General features: G+C 44.9%; 1 protein-coding gene across 1 annotated transcript in view; it reads right to left on the reverse strand.

Moving 5' to 3' along the window:
• PSD3 (pleckstrin and Sec7 domain containing 3) overlaps positions 1 to 14,007 on the reverse strand; it is a 704,060-nt gene that overhangs the window by 554,133 nt on the left and 135,920 nt on the right. The window contains exons 4-5 of the mRNA XM_017961820.3: positions 6,666 to 6,763; positions 4,079 to 4,951 (exon numbers count right to left, since the gene is read on the reverse strand). Coding sequence (XP_017817309.3) covers positions 4,079 to 4,831 — 753 coding nt within the window. The 5' untranslated portion in view covers positions 4,832 to 4,951; positions 6,666 to 6,763. The remainder of the gene's footprint in view (positions 1 to 4,078; positions 4,952 to 6,665; positions 6,764 to 14,007) is intronic.

The following is a 14,007-nucleotide window of genomic DNA, read 5'->3' on the forward strand; positions in this document are numbered from 1 at the left end:
CTCCTGACCTCACATGATTTGCCAGCCTCAGCCTCCCAAAGTGGTGGGATTACAGGCGTAAGCCAGCACACCTGACCAAAATAAATTGTTTTAATACTTATCTTTCCTTAAAGAGTTTTGTTCCCTTTCTGTATTCATAGATGCACAGGTATTATAGAATTCTTGAGGTAGAAAGATTTCCTGGAGAAAATGAGAGAAGCTAGCTTTGTTCAGTGAGTTGTCAGAGGCCCCAGAGCTAGTTTGCCAGCAAAACCAGAGCTTCCTTTTCATCTTGTAAATTAAACAAAAACTTTCTACCCAAAATGTAATGTACTTTATAGATTTACATTTCAGACGTTAGTTTGATTTTAAGGAATAACAATCAAAGACAGGGAGTTCACAGTCTTTTTCCTAGTCTGCTAGACAGTGTCTGCAAACAAGAAAATAGACCTCCACTACATTTCCATTGATTAGATAAATGAATGATGTCCCAACGCCTGTCTCACTCTCACACAAACCCCCTGCTGGCTCCTTGCCTGTTATGCTCATTTCCTCACCGTCTCCTAAACCCTGAACACTCTTACAAGCTAGTGATCAAAGCTCAAAAAGTGGATTGGTTTTGAGGACCGATGGTGAGGGAGGAAGGGAGAAAGGAAGACCAAAATAGAGCAGTCAATTTTTTTGGAAATTTAAAGCCATAGATAAAATTGAGGTCAGTAAAAATGAGGGACATTAAAAAACCTATTTACCACTAATTTTCTAAGGCTGTTTATATACCAAAAGTCACTGCTGTTTTAAGACATAAAATGTAAAATATGAAGACCTAGCAAAAAAAATTTAAGATGTGGAAATGTCCCGAAACGATGAGAGACAAAGCTTTTCCCCCCTCTCTTTTGAGTTGGGTCTGCTTTCCTTATCTTCTTTCCTTTAGTCCCAAGTTCAAATCAAATGTGAACAGTTCCCTGGGTTCCCACAGAGGGGCAGCAGCACACGAGGCCCAGGAGATGGTTAGGGCAGGCTCTGGCCCCCGCCCATAGAACATTCTCTGATTTACACTGACAGACTCACCACGCGAATGTGAGAGCCCTCCGTTGGCACCACCCTGAGCTGAGACTCCACATCCCCCACACCTAGGCCTTCACTGCTTCTAGAAAGCTGGTTGGACTCATTCGCGCAAGGTTAGGTCACTAGACCTAAAGTCCTGAGGGTCTTTCTCCCACCCTCTCCACCAGAGGAATTAGGAGTACAGTACAGACCACCAGGCCTCAGGAAATGTAGGGTTACTTCCAAGGAAATCTTGCTAGCTGGAAAGACAGTGAAAGAAGGCAGAGAGAGCCCTGGCCTCGGGGCACACAACTTGAGGGCTGGGCCTGAGCTGCTTCGTCCTAGTCCCATGGAGTTGCTTACCATCCGCAAGCATCTGTCCCTTCACCAGTGAAGTGGGGTGATAATAACATACATCTTTGGAGAATTTTGAGATTTTCATAAGAGGAAATAGTGCAATGGAAGCTGTTCAGGTCACAGAATGCTCTGATTATTTTTACTAAAGCCTAGTCATAGAATAAACTAAGAACCAACCAATGAAGATTTGTTCTTCGTTCCATATAATACTTGGAAAGACGCAAGCCAACAGTTTTTACTCTGGAGCCTGTGATGTTTCATCATTGAGAGAATAAATTGAGCCATTTCAAATCCTGCAAAGAAGAAAGTTTACTCTTCAGATCCAGGATTTTCCAAGTTGACACTAGGACCTCAACTCTATTGTACATTTGTAGGAATAGAGTTTCCTTCCCTGCAACTGACGTTTCCCTTTAATAAACATAACTGAGCACATTTTCCCTGAGTTCATCGACTGAAAGCTTCCACTGTGGGGGACTGATGGTGTTAGCATCCACAGTGGTCAAGAAGATATTATATTTTAATCAGCTTTTTGATACTTTGCTACAACTCATATAGCTACATTCCAAAACATGAAAGGATTGAGTAATTCTCACACACTCATCTTTCAAGTCTAGATAGCAACTTAATCTGTCCAGGGCTGGACAGATGGAAAAACTATTGTGTTGCTTTGTCTAACACCCAACCCTGGGCAGTGATAGCCATAGCGCACCCACAGGATCTGAGGGTGCTAATTTCCCAACTCCCCTCTCTCCCCATGGCAGAGGGAATCAATCACACAGTCTGACCACCTCTGACTCCATGGGTTCCCTGGTCCTTCCTGGTGTCTCATTGATTTGGCTTCTCCTCTTTTCTCCCTTAGGACTACTGAGGGCCCCTTTCGCTTTAGCCCACAAATCTCCACCACAGTGTGAGGCAGGGCACATCATCAGTGTTTTCATGATGGAAAAACTGAGCCTCAGAGAGCTCTGGTGGCTTGCTCTGAACAAGGACTCTGACTTGGGGCTTCTAACTTTTTAGCCAGGAATCCTGCAACCTTTAACTCAGACGGAGCAGATGTCGGGGGCCCATTTGCAGAGGGGTCTGAATAAGGCGGACAAGGGTGAGATCCACACACTTGGACCAATTCCCAAAGTGCCTCTCCCCAGAGAAATGGCAACAGCTCTGAGGCTTCAGCTTATCCCCGGAAGGCGGGAGGGGAGAGTGGGAAAAGATGGGGTTTTCAAGTCATCAGGCCAGCACTGAAGTACACAAACAATGACTGGGTGACCCCACATACAGAGATGGGCTCTGACGCAGGAGTTTGTCATTCCTCCTAAATCCCGGTAGGAAATAAAAGATGCAAGAATTAGGATGGAATGTAAACTATTTCTTAAGGAAGCATGCTAGCATCTCTTCCTCCAACAGTGCTACTCTGGAGAGAACTTTCTCCCCGATTCTTAACTGTGGTTTTGCAAACCCTTGTTAGAAAAGGGAAGGAAGGGTGCCATGAGAAGCCTGCAGGAGAGGGCATGGTGTTCAGATGAAGCGGCACCCCCTCCAAGCCCATGAGAGGCCCCTGCCAGATGCTGTGAATTTCATTCATTTCTTCTGTGACTTCCCAGAGATTCCTCTCCATGCTAACCCTCAACACTCCAATGACCCCCTCTTCCTTCCATCTCATCCCACCACCCTCCACACCCTTCCTCCCCTCCACCCTCATGCTCATACACATGCAAAGGATAGCAAGATGTCCACACTGTGAGAAAAGAAAGCTGAATGCATCATTTTAACTTTTGTCCACCCATGTTGAGAACAGTGCACCTGAGCTGGGGGGAGAAGGTGGGTTGCAGACATGAGCACGACGGGAAGGCTGGGTCAGAAGTGAGGAATGTGAGATGCTAACAAGGGCAGTCAAGGCCGTGATCAGAGGCAGAGCCCATAGACCTGGAAACAGGAGCCCACAAAGCTGGAAAAGACCCTGGAGACCACACAGGGCTGCCTTCCTCTTCCAGATGGGGAACGGAGGCTCCTGTCCTAGGCTGCACATCCATTGGGTGGTGGTGGTCTAGGTGTGTTTGGGAGATGGGAGGCAGATAAGAGCCCTAGAAAGTCAGGTGTTCATGGATGACAGTAGGGTGTGGCTGAGTTCCAAGGCTGTGCTCCAGTTCTGGAAACCTCCACAGCTCCCTGGAGCCTCCCCCATTGTTCCCAATGCCCATTCTGGAGAACAGACTTTGCTTTCGCCCTTGTCTTTCTGCAAGGGTGGGGAGGATATTTGCCCAGTCACATCTCCATCCCCTCCTCTGAAACTGGAGTTGTGGAGCTCTATTTCTCAAAGTGGTTAAGAGGAGTCACGGGATGTGAGAAAATGCCTAGCACATCACAGGGCCCAATAAATATCTGGGTACCTCCTTTGTCCTTCCTTCTGGTGTTCCCCCATAAAGTATGCCTGACTTTTCTTCTCCCATCTTTGGCAGAAATCTTGGGAAATAGTTGATCCTTGCCTCCTTCTAAACGAAACGTTTTCAGCCTGGAAGGTGGCAGAGGACAGAGCCAATGCCAGGCCTGGGAAGGCTGCGGCTCGTGGGTACCTCTGCTGTCAAGGTGTGGCCCATTCAAGCAGAGGAGAGAACCAATGCCAGAAATTGGGGGCCAGGGTGGCATGTCTGTCCCCTGGCTCCCTTTCTTCTGCTGGGTTTCAGGCCATGCGAGTTCTTACCTTGAGAGGCAGAGTGGCAGGCGGGGCTGGGCAGCCCTTGCTGGTGTGCACGGCTGGACAGTACCTGTAGAGCCGTGCCCTTGTCGCCTGCACTGCGGGACCTGTGGCCTCCTTACAGCTCCCAGGGAGTATTTGGCAGGTCTCGGCACCTCTCCTCAGCACATTCTTTTCCTCTCCATCTGCAGTGTGGACCAGGACAGCCCTTGGAGGGAAGCATCCCAAGTTATCCCTGCATCGTGGGTCCATGCCCCACAGGTCCTGGGTGGCAGAAGTCACTGGCCAGTGCTTCCAGCCCATGGAGGGACTGCTGCTTTCGTCACTCATGACGGGAACTGGGCTAGGAAGCCTCCATGCCCGGGGCTGTAGCCCGCCCAGCGTCTTGGAGGCAGGGGCCTGGCAATGTCTGTAATGTGGGGATCTGTAATCGCCACCCCTGCTTACATCCGGATCCTGGGATTTTTTCCTCCCTTCCTTCTTTTCCCTTGGAGCAGAGCAAGTGAAAGCAGCTGGTTCCTCCGTCTCAGGGCCTGCCTTCTGCAGCAGCCTCAAAGGAGGGGCAGCTGAGCCCTGTGTGCGCCTGAGGTCCCGGCCTGCCAAGAAGCCTGTCCTGGGACTTGGGAAACTGTGTCCCTCCTCCAGGCCCCCTGGGGTTGCCGCTGGAGACGGGGCGGGGAGAGCGCAGGCTGGAGGAGCCCGCAGCTGGATGAAGAGGAAGGAAGTTTTCATCTGCTGCTGCTGAAACTGCCCAGCCATTTCCTCCAGGGGGGTCGGGCTGGTCCCTGCCAGGGTGGAGTTTCAGGCCTCAGTGCCCAGGGATGCGAACAGCAGCAGCTGTGGGCAGACGTGACTCAGCCCCATGGTTCCACCGACAGCCTGAGGAAGCAAACAGCAAGTCTTCAGCACCGGGGGAGTCTTAAACTAGGGGGGTCAGATAATGATTGTGGGCATGGAGCTGGACTCTGCGCCTATATCGCAGAATCAGAAAAAGATAGTAGTGGAGAATAATCTACAAGTGAGGGGTGGCAGTGAGGACAGCCAAGACAACCCCTCTCACCTTTGTTTTCGCTTTTGTTGAGACAGAGTCTGGCTCTGTTGTTCAGGCTGGAGTGCAGTGGCATGATCTCAGCTCAATGCAACCTCCGCCTCCCGGGTTCTAGTGATTCTCCTGACTCACCCTCCCGAAGAGCTGGGATTACAGGCACCCGCCACCACGCCCAGCCAATTTTTGTATTTTTCAAGTAGAGACGGGGTTTTGCCATGTTGGCCAGGCTGGTCTTGAACTCCTGACCTCAGGTGATCCATCCGCCCCACCTTGGCCTCCCAAAGTGCTGGGATTACAGGTGTGAGCCATCGCAGTCGGCTCCCTCTCGCCTTTGTGTATCTAAATGGAATCACTTTTTCTTCACTGTCTCCTTCCTCCTATTTGAAATGAAAACACTATTCATTTCAGAGTTTAATCCTAAATTCTGTGTTAGCTATTCTTGTGATTTGGTGACTGACCCGTGAGACACTGCTTTATAAACGAAGCCTCCAATAAACTTTGAAGTGTACTTTTCATCTACTTTGTTTGCATTATTTTTACTAAATACTTTTAAGCCTCTAGGATAAAGTGTACAACAGACAGTTGTAAGCAACTTTAATGTTGTCATGAATTTGCGCTTTAAATCCTGCGGTCATTTCTGGGTTCTCTAGGAGGGGTCCCACATCAAAATACTTGGTGTCATGGTTTGTGTCCCCTCCAAAATTCTGGTGCTGCCAACGTGATAGTAGGAAGAGAGGGGTGGCGTTTCAGAGGCAATCGGATCTGAATGTGCTTCCTTCATGAATGGGATTAAGACCCTTATAAAAGAATCTTCACACAGCTGTTGAGCAGTAGGTTGCCCTTCTGCTTTCCACCCAATGAGGACACAGTATTCCTCCCCTCCAGAGGACATAGTCCTCACCAGACAAGGCACCAGGTACTTCCAGTCCCCAGAACTGTGAGAAACCAAATTTCACTTCTTTATAAATTACCCAGTCTATGGCATTTTCTTAGAGCAGCATGAAAGAAACTTGGTATTAATTCACCCTCCAAAATGGAAAAAAAGTGGTATTTTGTTGCAGCTGTGCAGAAGACACTTAGCATCAAATAAAGAGAGAGAGAGAAAAGAAGAAAGAAGGAAGGAAGGAAGGAGGGAGGGAAGAAAGAAGGAAGAAAGGAAGGAAGGAAAAAAGAAAGAGGAAGGAAGGAAGGAAGAAAAAGAAAGAGAGAGAAATAGAAAGAAAGATGGAAAGAAAGGAAGAAAAAGAAAAAAAAATTAAGAAAAAAGAAAAACATAAGAGAGAAAGAAGAAATAAGATTAAAAAAAAAAAAAAACCCAGGTAACAAATCAGGCTGGAAGGGTTTTTTGTTGTTGTTGTTGTTTTTAAATATAATTTAGCCCATCCTAATTAGAGAGAAGAAAAAAATAATCTAAACCTTTTAACTTGTGAGAACATGGTAGTGCTTTTTAAAAATGGAGATCATTTCTTTCTAGCAAATTGTAACAGGTAATTGAAAAGCATAATAAATAAAAAATGAGACAAAAGGAAGAAGAAAAGAAATCACCTTAAAATTCAGTTGAGTCTCTCACATTCATGGTATTTCTATAGGCCCAGTACCTCTCAGAGGGAAAGGAACCTTTCTGAGTCATGCTGACCTTGTACCTGAGGAGGAAAGAAGGCAGGTGTGAGAAAGCTCCAGTCTTCATCAATGTGAAATAACTTGACTAAAAGGGAACCAGGAAATCATCCTCCAAAACAAGGTGAGCATGTGGTCTAGAACTTCCTTGCTCTGCATGCAGCATCGTGTCAAGTCTGGGTGAATTCTCCCTCCCTGACTCCTCAGCATCCCCACACATGGGCAGCACCCCTGGGGCATCAGGGGCCACTGGCCCTGGCTGACCACGGTAGGCCAGGCTGAATCCTTGGAAATTCTCAGGATGCCAGGATGCCCGGTCGGAGTCTCATGATAGTTTTCCTTGTTAAACATCTTCACACAGTTTTTTCACCAAAGGTTAAGGAGGTTTTGCTCACGTTTCCAGATAGCTGGCAAGTGACTCAATCTACATCTCATTTAGAAATGTGCTCAAATCTCTTTAGGCCAGGCACAGGCTGCTATAATCCTTTTTATCACAAATATCAGTACAGAGAATATTTTGACAAAATCATATATGTCCAAGTGTAATTGTAGGTTGATCTCATTACATTAATGTTCATAAAACATTTTACGTAAGTGATGTCCAGTCCTCTATAGGTAATTTTCACACTCTCTTATACAAGAACTTGTCTGAACATTACAATCACTCTACAAACAGTACTGTGTGTTTACTGATTAACTGCCAACAACATAGGAAGCTATGTCTTCATATGGAACAGGAATTTGGGTGAGAAGAAACCATCATTTTGTTTTAGCTTCTGAAGGTGCCAACCATGATGTCAGGTGCTTTGCACAGTGTATTTCATTCAACACACAGCATAATCCTGTGAAGTAGGTGGCATCATTTCTATGTTGCTGTTAAGGAATGTGAAGCTCAGGGAAGGCACAACTGCCCCAAGTAGGCAGGGGCTTTAAAGAGCCGTCAGATGAGAAGTTTCACTCCTTCACCTCTTTCCATTTCAAACATCCAACTTCTAAACCAAATGAAGTAAAGTAGCAAGGAAACCATGGTGGCGCGGGCAGCATGTCCAGGGCACTTCTCTCTTCTTTTTATTTGCAAGCTCACCACAGTGGGGATTACTGCTCAACATTTCATTTCTGGGTTGTGCGGGCTGAAATAGGAGAAGGGTAAAGAAATGGTGGATGACACTTGAGAGCTGACAGGAGTGCTGACTTGGAAGATTCATGTAAGACATTTTCTTGGGACACCCTTAAGTATTAGGAGGCACATTTAGGGGATGGGAGTTCTGTATGAGATGTTGAGGAAAGTGCCAGAGAAACACAAGTAAACAGCAGAGTGATTTGAGAGCATAGACTTTGGTGCCACGCAGACGTTTCTCAGCCCTACTTCCACTGTGTGGCCATGTGACCTTAGGCAAGTGTATCAGTCTGTTCTCACGCTGCTGATAAAGACGTACTAGAGACTGAGTAATTTATAAAGGAAAGAGGTTTAATTGACTCACAGTTCTGGAGGACTGGGGAGGCCTCATGAAACTTACAATCATGGCAGAAGGGGAAGCAAACATGTCCTTCACATGGTGGCAGCAAGGAGAAGTGCAGAGCAAAGAAGGGAAAAGCCTCTTATAAAACCATCAGATCTTGTGAGAACTCACTCAATACCATGAGAACAGCACGGAGGTAACCCCACCCCCCCCATGATTCAGTTACTTCCCATTGGGTCCCTCCTGTGACACGTGGGGGATTATGGGAACTACAATTCAAGATGAGATTTGGGTGGGGACATAGCCAAACCATATCAACAATTTACTTGGCCTTTTTGACAATCAGGTCCTCTTCTCTAAGATGAAGCAACAATAACTACTTCATTTTTAATAATAGCCATTCTGACTTGTGTGTGATGGTATCTTATTGTGGCTTTGATTTGCATTTCTTTAATGATCTGTGATGTTGAGCTTTTTTCATATAGTTGTTGACCACCTGTGTGTCTTCTTTTGAAATGTATTCATATACTAACATAAGAACAGAAAACCAAATACTGCATGTTCTCACTCGTAAGTAGAAGCTAAGTGACGAGAACACATGAGCACATAGAGGGGAACAACACACACTGGGGCCTATTGGAGAATGGAGAGTGGGAGGAGGGAGAGGATCAGGAAGAATAACTATTGGGTATAGGCTTAATACTGGGTGACAAAATAATCTGTACAACAAATCCCCAGGACACAAGTTTACCTATATAACAAACCTGTACGTGTACTCCTGAACTTAAAAGTTAAAAAAAAAAATAGCTACTTTCAAGGGCTGTTGTGAAAATTAAGTGTAGGTACAAAAGGCTTCCTTAGCATAGTGCCTGTTACCTAATCGGTTCTGTATAATAAATGTTAGTTACTTTTAGAATTGAGACCCACATGTTATCCTGGAGAAAATTTGTTCACCCAACAGAACAATTTGAGTTGTTTCATGAAATATATAATTTTTTTAACCAGCAATAGGTAATTACATGCATGTTTTTATGCTTCCTGTCTGATGGGAAAGCACCTAAGAGCTGAGGAATTAATTGGGATGTGGGAGGGTCAGGAATGGATTTGGGGTCAGGGGAAATGGGTTTGAGTTCTGAAGTAACTAATCATTAGCTGTGACTCACAGCAGGTTTGAACCTCCGTGGACATTGTTTTAACACAACGAAGTAAATTTCTGCCCTTCCTACTTTATGGAATTGTTTTGCAGGTCAAATGGGATAATCTATGTAGGAATACTTTATACACATAAAACTGATACAAGGTCACACACCACATGACATTTCGGCTAGTGATAGGTTGTCCCATAAGATTATAATGGAGCTGAAAAATTCCTATCATCTAGTGATGTCATCACTGTCATAATGTCATAGCACAGTGCATCACTGATGACGCTGGTGTAAACAAACCACTATGCAGCCAGGCACATACAATTATGTATAGTATGTAATACTTGATAATAAATGACTATGTTACTGGTTTATGTATTTACTATTTTATCATGATTTTAGAGTGTACTCCTTCTACCTATAAAAAAAAGTTGGCCAGGCATGGTGGCTCACGCCTGTAATCTCAGCACTTTGGGAGGCCGAGGTCGGTGGATCATTTGAGGTCAAGAGTTTGAGGCCAGCCTGGCCAACATGGTGAAACCCCATCTCTACTAAAAATACAAAACTTAGCCAGGCGTGGTGGCAGGCGCCTGTAATTCCAGCTACTCAGGAGGCTGAGGCTGGAGAATTGTTTGAACCCAGGTGGCGGAGGCTGCAGTGAGCCGACATTGCACCACTGCACTCCAACCTGGATGACAGTGAGACTTCATCTCAAAAAAAAAAAAAAAAAGTTAACTGTAAAACAGCCTCAGGCAGGTCCTTCAGGAGGTATTCCACAAGAAGACATTGCTATCCTAGGAGAGGACCACTCCATGCTTGTTTTTAGCCCTGAAGAACCCTCCAGCGGGACAGGATTTGGAGCGGGGAGACAGTGACACTGATGATCCTGACCCTGCGTAGGCCTAGGCAGTTGTATGTATTTGTGCCATTGTCTTTGACAAAAAAGTTTTAAAAGTAAGAAAAAAATGCTAACAGAAAAAAGCTTATGTTATAGAATAAGTATATAAGAAAGAAAATATTTTTCTATGACTGGAAACTGTGTTTTAAGCTAAGTGCTACTACGAAAGAGACAAAAGGTTAAAAGAATAAAAGAGTTTATAAAGTAAACCTGTTACAGTTAGCTAAGGTAAATTTATTATTGAGAAAGAAAAAATATTTTAAAAATAAATTTGTTGGAGCATAAGCGAACTATGTTGATAAAGCCTAGAGTAGTGTAATATCCTAGGCCTTCACAGTCACTCACCACTTAGTCACTCACTCACTCACCCAGAGAACTTCCAGACCTTTAAGCTCCATTCATGGTAAGTGCCCTATATAGGTAGACCTTTTTTTCTTTTCTTATTTTTTTTTTTTTGGAGACTGAGTTTCGCTCTTGTTGCCCGGGCTGGAGTGCAATGGCGTGATCTCAGCTCACTGCAACCTCTGCCTCCCAAGTACAAGTGATTCTCCTGCCTCAGCTTCCCAAGTAGCTGGGATTACAGGCGTGCGACACCACGCCTGGCTAATTTTGTATTTTTAGTAGAGATGAGGTTTTACCATATTGGTCAGGCTGGTCTCAAACTTCTGACCTCAAGTGATCCACCTGCCTCGGCCTTCCAAAGTGCTGGGATTACAGGCATGAGCCACTACACACTCGGCCAGGTGGACCATATTTTATCTTTTATACTGTATGTTTACTGTACTTTTTTCATGTTTAGATATGCTTAGATATGTAAATGCTGATCATTGTATGATCATGCCAACAGTATTCAGTAGAGCAGTATGGTGCACAGGTTTGTACTCTGGGAGCAGTAAGCTAGACCAGAAAGCCTAGGTGTAGGTTATACCATCCAGGTGTCCAAAAGTGCACTCTGTGATGTTCAGCAGAGACAAAAGTACCCGAGGATGCATTTCTCAGAACATATACCTGTTGTGAAGCAACATATGACTGTGTATGTTAGATCCTTGAATTGTGAAGAATGTTGTTATAATAATAATATTATTACTAACAGTAATTCTAAACTATTCATTGTTTGCGATTTCTCTGAAGTCTCAAGGTTCTTGCTCCGAAATAGTGCTAAGGTGAGGCCCTATTTTTTCGCTAGCACCACAGACCTTCAAGATTCATAAACTATGGATGCAAACAACAGATCATTAAAACTATACTTTATTTGTGCTAGTGATATCTTCTCATCACTTCTACAGAGAAAAAGAACATTCTAGAATCCTAACAATGGTGACAAGGGGTGTGGGCACAGCGTTATTAGGAGGAGGAGACACCAGAGTACCAATTTCTCTCACTTAAACCTTATGACAACCTTAAGAAGTAGGCAGCATGATCCCCCGCTTGCAAATGCAGAAAGAGAATGGGGGAGATTGAGAAGGTTGTAGAAGGTGATGCCATTAGGGAGAACAGTGGTTGAGGTGTGTATACAGGTCTGGCTCTTCCCTCTCCTCTCTACGACTGGTGGACTTAATGTAAACAGCATGTCCAGCCTGACTGTACTTCCTGTCCCCAAAGCCCAGGCTCCCAAGAAAGATCCACCCACCCCACATGAGCTCCCTTTGCTCATCAGGGAGCTTTACCATCTCTAATGTTTTTTCCCTAATGTTTTTAAGAACTTATGTGATTCAAGACTGCATAAAAATGGTACCTTATCAACACCATTGATTGAATTGAAGAAAACCAATTATCTCAAAGGAATGATGATTCCAGAGAACAAGTGTTAGAGGCTTAGGACCCAGGAAATCCCAAGGATTCCTGGAAATATTCTATTCAGAGTTTTAGGTCAAAGGAGGCACAACCTGCCTCTCAGTTCTCATTCATTCTCCCAGATGATGGAGTCTACCACTCTCTGTCCCTGGCATTTATTTGCAGAGCTCTTTAGGGTCACTGTGCCCAATTTGGTTGTGACCTGGTGGGCATTCACAGCCTGATAGGAAGAAAAAAATGTGGTAATCTTAGCTGTTCCTGCTGTAACAATTGTGTTTGGAAAATGACCTGCATTCTTAAGTCAAGAAAAAATGAGAGACAAGGTACAGCTGGAATGGGACATGGGACTGAGGGAGAGTTTGGCAGAACTGAAACCTGAATAGCTAGCGAGGCATGAGCATGTTAAGGGAGTGTGTGTTAAGGGCATAGATGAGGGGACTGAGCTGAGAGATGACCTAGGAGAATTACAGCAATGGTAAGAACTAGCACTGACCATCCCTACGCATGCCTCAACAAATAAAGCTTCAAAACATTCTAGGATATTCTATCTACCAATTAGAAATACATTTTCAGAGTCAGAGCTTTAGTTTTTCTCCACTATTATAAGGAAATTTCTGTCCATGTGAGCTTCATGTAATATTGGTATTGGCAATGATGATGATGATTATAGCTACTGTCTTAGTCCATTCAGGTTGCTACATAACAAAATAATATAGACTTGGTGACTTACAGACAACAGAAATTGATTTCTCACAGTTCTAGGGGCTGGGAAGTCCAAGATTAAGGTCTCAGCAGATTTGGGGTCTGGTGAGGGCTGCTTCCTCATAGACAGTGGTATTCTAACTCCAACCTCACCGGTGGAAGGGGTGGGAGGTTTCTCTGGAGTCTCTTTGATAAGAGAACTAATCTCATTCATGAGTGCTCTGCCCCCGTGACCCATCACCTCCCAAAGGCTCGATATCCTAATATCATCCCCTGGAGAGGTGAAGATTTCAACATTTTCCGTATGTCACTTCTAATCTTTAGAACAAAGTAAATATTAGAATCTCTGTCTCAAAGACGTGGAAACAAGTCTGCAGAAGTGAAACTTTTCCCTGAAGTGACAGCAATGGAGTGGATGCGGGCCCAGGTCGTTTAGGCTCTAAAGTCCACGCTGTTTCCATGATGCCAGGCTGCTTCCTAATTAGTATATTTAGGAGATAACTCTATTTTATAGATAAAGACCTGAGATTTGGAGAGGGGAAGAAAAGAAGAACACATTTTCACCTCCTCTCCAGGAACCAGGGCCCGTCATCCTCTCAACTCCTTACACTCGTGCTTTTTCCAAACTGAGTCCCTGGTGACCATTTTTTGCCTCTCCCTGAAAAGCAAGCCCAGTTCATTTCTTCAGTAGATGACACCATGTCAGATATTTCCCCTTGTGATTATTATTTCCGGAAGAACCAGATGGGAAAGCTTGGGAAACATTCTAATTAGAGGGAGTCTTTCATTTCCATCCTGTTTCTATTTCCCTTCCAGCCCCCACCCCCATCCCATGCACACATTGGCACATTCTGAGCGCCTCTTTGTATTTTAGGTTGATATGTGCCTACCTTGGCAGCTGATCACACAGGCAGACTGCTTTTCAAGTAAATGGAAAAAGCACCCAAACAGACAAGAGTACTGAGCCACAGGGAGTTTGAATGTCCTGTTCTGTGTCAAGCCCAGACGGCCAGTTCTCTTATTCATAGTTTCTGAAGCCCTTTATACTAAAGAGTGCTGGACAGTGAGAGACAGGGTCTTTTAGCCAGGCAGGGCTCAAGTTCCACCCTGTGAAGTCAGTGGGAAGCTGTGGTAGATGCCATTTGAGTGTGAGGAGTGAGGGGCTGTACCTCCTCCCCTTACCCTCTCATTGCTCCTCAGTGAGGTCATCCTCACAGTGTTGTGCATTTACTGGAAGCAGCCTTCACAAAACCTTGATTAGATGAATACGA

This window comes from Papio anubis, chromosome 8 (assembly GCF_008728515.1).
Source record: "Papio anubis isolate 15944 chromosome 8, Panubis1.0, whole genome shotgun sequence".
Lineage (NCBI taxonomy): Eukaryota > Metazoa > Chordata > Mammalia > Primates > Cercopithecidae > Papio > Papio anubis.